Below are 2,280 nucleotides of genomic sequence, written 5' to 3'. Positions count from 1 at the left end.
TTTTTAAAAATAATCATTTTGGTATAAGTACTGAAATCTGCTCAAAATCGTTCTTTGTTTACAATTACTAATAATTACGAAGATACACTTTAAACTTAAAGTAACAATAACATATCAAAATCAAATATGTTGACATGAATAATTTATTTTACGTGATTTTTTCTTTTATTGTATTACCACAGTAATACATTTTATATCAAATCGAATTAACTAACGAGATAATAGTGTGGTGCCTCCTTTGGTACACCAGTCTAGCATATAGAAAAAAAGAAACGAAATATACTATATATATAAAAACTTATTCAACGAAATGTTGGTCTTTTCACCGCTCAACTCACAAATCTATACAATTGCTTCCAAACCAACTCAGGTGTTGCTATCATAAATTATGACCATGACATAATTTCCTCATCTTACAAACTAGCTAATACAGCGGAATACATTGCACTCCTTGAGGGAGTCCACGTAGCCATTAAATTGACATTTGTACAGATTCGCTAAGCGCTGTTAACTAAATTAAGTATAACTTGCACTCGACCACCCTAACAGTAACATAAGGTAATATAGTATATAGCAAATAAGTAACATAATTTCAAAAGTTAACGCCTAACAAGAACATATGGTTTATATGGACAGTGGATACCAGGCCATTGTAGAATTCATGGCAATGAAAAAGCTGACAAAATAACAGTAAATAACCATAGGACGGAAATACGCACCTTCTACTCACTTAATTGACATCCATAGGAATGTTAGCACTTATCGTACAAACTCAGAGAAATCCAAAATACTACCAAATACTGACCTAAACCTTATTCATCACGTCGAAAAGATGAAATAATTATTAACAGACTAGGTGCGTATAATTCCATGTCATCTTACGCGTAGTGAAAAACCAACACTGTGCCAAACCTGTGGAGAATCTCTTACAGTTAAGCACCTTCTTTGTATCTACTGTCTATGGATACTAGAAAAATCCCAGGAATGCCTGACAATCTCTTTGAAGCCCTCAGCCCAATCGATGACAACATCAACAAATCTATCTCATTTATCAAACTTATCGATAGGTACTCAGGTACAACTTAATTTAGAAATCTTTTATATTCAACCATATATCTCTTATTAATTTTTAATATTGTGTAAGACCTAAGTTTTTGAAGCGGTACCAAGAATAAAAAAACAATTAAATATAAATTGTCTTTTTTCATTATATTATATTAAAACGATTCGATTTTTATTGGGTTTTTTTCAAATACTCAGTAAAACAAATTGTTATTTTTTTGACTTTAGAAATTCCATGTGTGTATACCGTGCTTTAATATTATGTAATAAACAATAGATTCCATTACATTTTAATCAGCTGAATAATATGTAACTATGTGGCTATTGTGGCCACGTATCTTACAAAATGATTAGGTAATTGTATGAGTACATTTAAAATTTTAAGCTAATGGTCAATCTTACCATGGGCAAAGTAGCTATTTGTGGATTATTGGAACAACTATATAAAGTTGTCTGCATTAGATAATGGATTGCATTTTTTACATCCATCAATATTTGATTTTTAAACAACATATCTAAAATTACAAAAAGGTAATGTATAATATAACCAACAATAAAATACATTGTAAACAAAAATAAAAATACTAAAATTGTATTTACATACTATGTTTGGCAAAATACATGTACGCCAGCGATTGCATACCATATTCTTTACGACGGTCAATAAACATGATCAAGTCTTGGGTATAGCTCTTTGGAAAATGTATAAATGCTAAAAATTTGCTATTGTTCACGAGCATTTCACCAGTATAACGATCTTTGACTTCAACCTAAATAAATAATTGGTAAGTATGCAATTGACACTTTAAACTACCTGCCCAATTATTTGAAACACAGTTATGATCATTATTTAATTGTCTAAAAATGAACCTATTTATTCTACTGGAACATTATTGGCTCATTATAAAACTCAATGAAAATATTTAGCTCTTAAACGGTTTATGATAAACTCCTTGTTTTCTACTTACTAATTTATAGTCAAGTGACGCAAGATAGTTTATAGTAACGCAACTCATTGTTTGACTTGAATTATTTTCAAAAATGCATTTACTGGAGTTAAAATATTTGCAATCATTTATATTAATTTCATCATTTTGTATTGCTACTTCCATTCGTTTAAAACTTCCTCCAATACTACTACAAAAGATGGTGTTTTGTATGATGGGAAGAAGACACAAAGTAAACAATAACCTATAAAATATATTTAATATATTTAAT

At 29.5% G+C, this 2,280-nt stretch overlaps 1 protein-coding gene across 1 annotated transcript; it reads right to left on the bottom strand.

The window, feature by feature from the left end:
- Positions 1-1,242: 1,242 nt before the first annotated feature.
- Positions 1,243-2,256, bottom strand: LOC100570197. The gene is made up of 3 exons (XM_008191493.3): positions 2,031-2,256; positions 1,667-1,832; positions 1,243-1,577 (listed from the first exon to the last, which is right to left on the bottom strand). Exons 1-3 carry the CDS (start codon positions 2,172-2,174, stop codon positions 1,435-1,437), a joined length of 453 nt encoding a protein of 150 aa, XP_008189715.2. The 5' UTR covers positions 2,175-2,256; the 3' UTR covers positions 1,243-1,434.
- Between the last annotated feature and the right edge of the window lie 24 nt (positions 2,257-2,280).

This window comes from Acyrthosiphon pisum, unplaced genomic scaffold, assembly GCF_005508785.2.
Source record: "Acyrthosiphon pisum isolate AL4f unplaced genomic scaffold, pea_aphid_22Mar2018_4r6ur Scaffold_18812;HRSCAF=19494, whole genome shotgun sequence".
Lineage (NCBI taxonomy): Eukaryota > Metazoa > Arthropoda > Insecta > Hemiptera > Aphididae > Acyrthosiphon > Acyrthosiphon pisum.
Note: the sequence above shows the minus strand (reverse complement) of the source record. Positions and strands in the feature narration are given on the sequence as shown.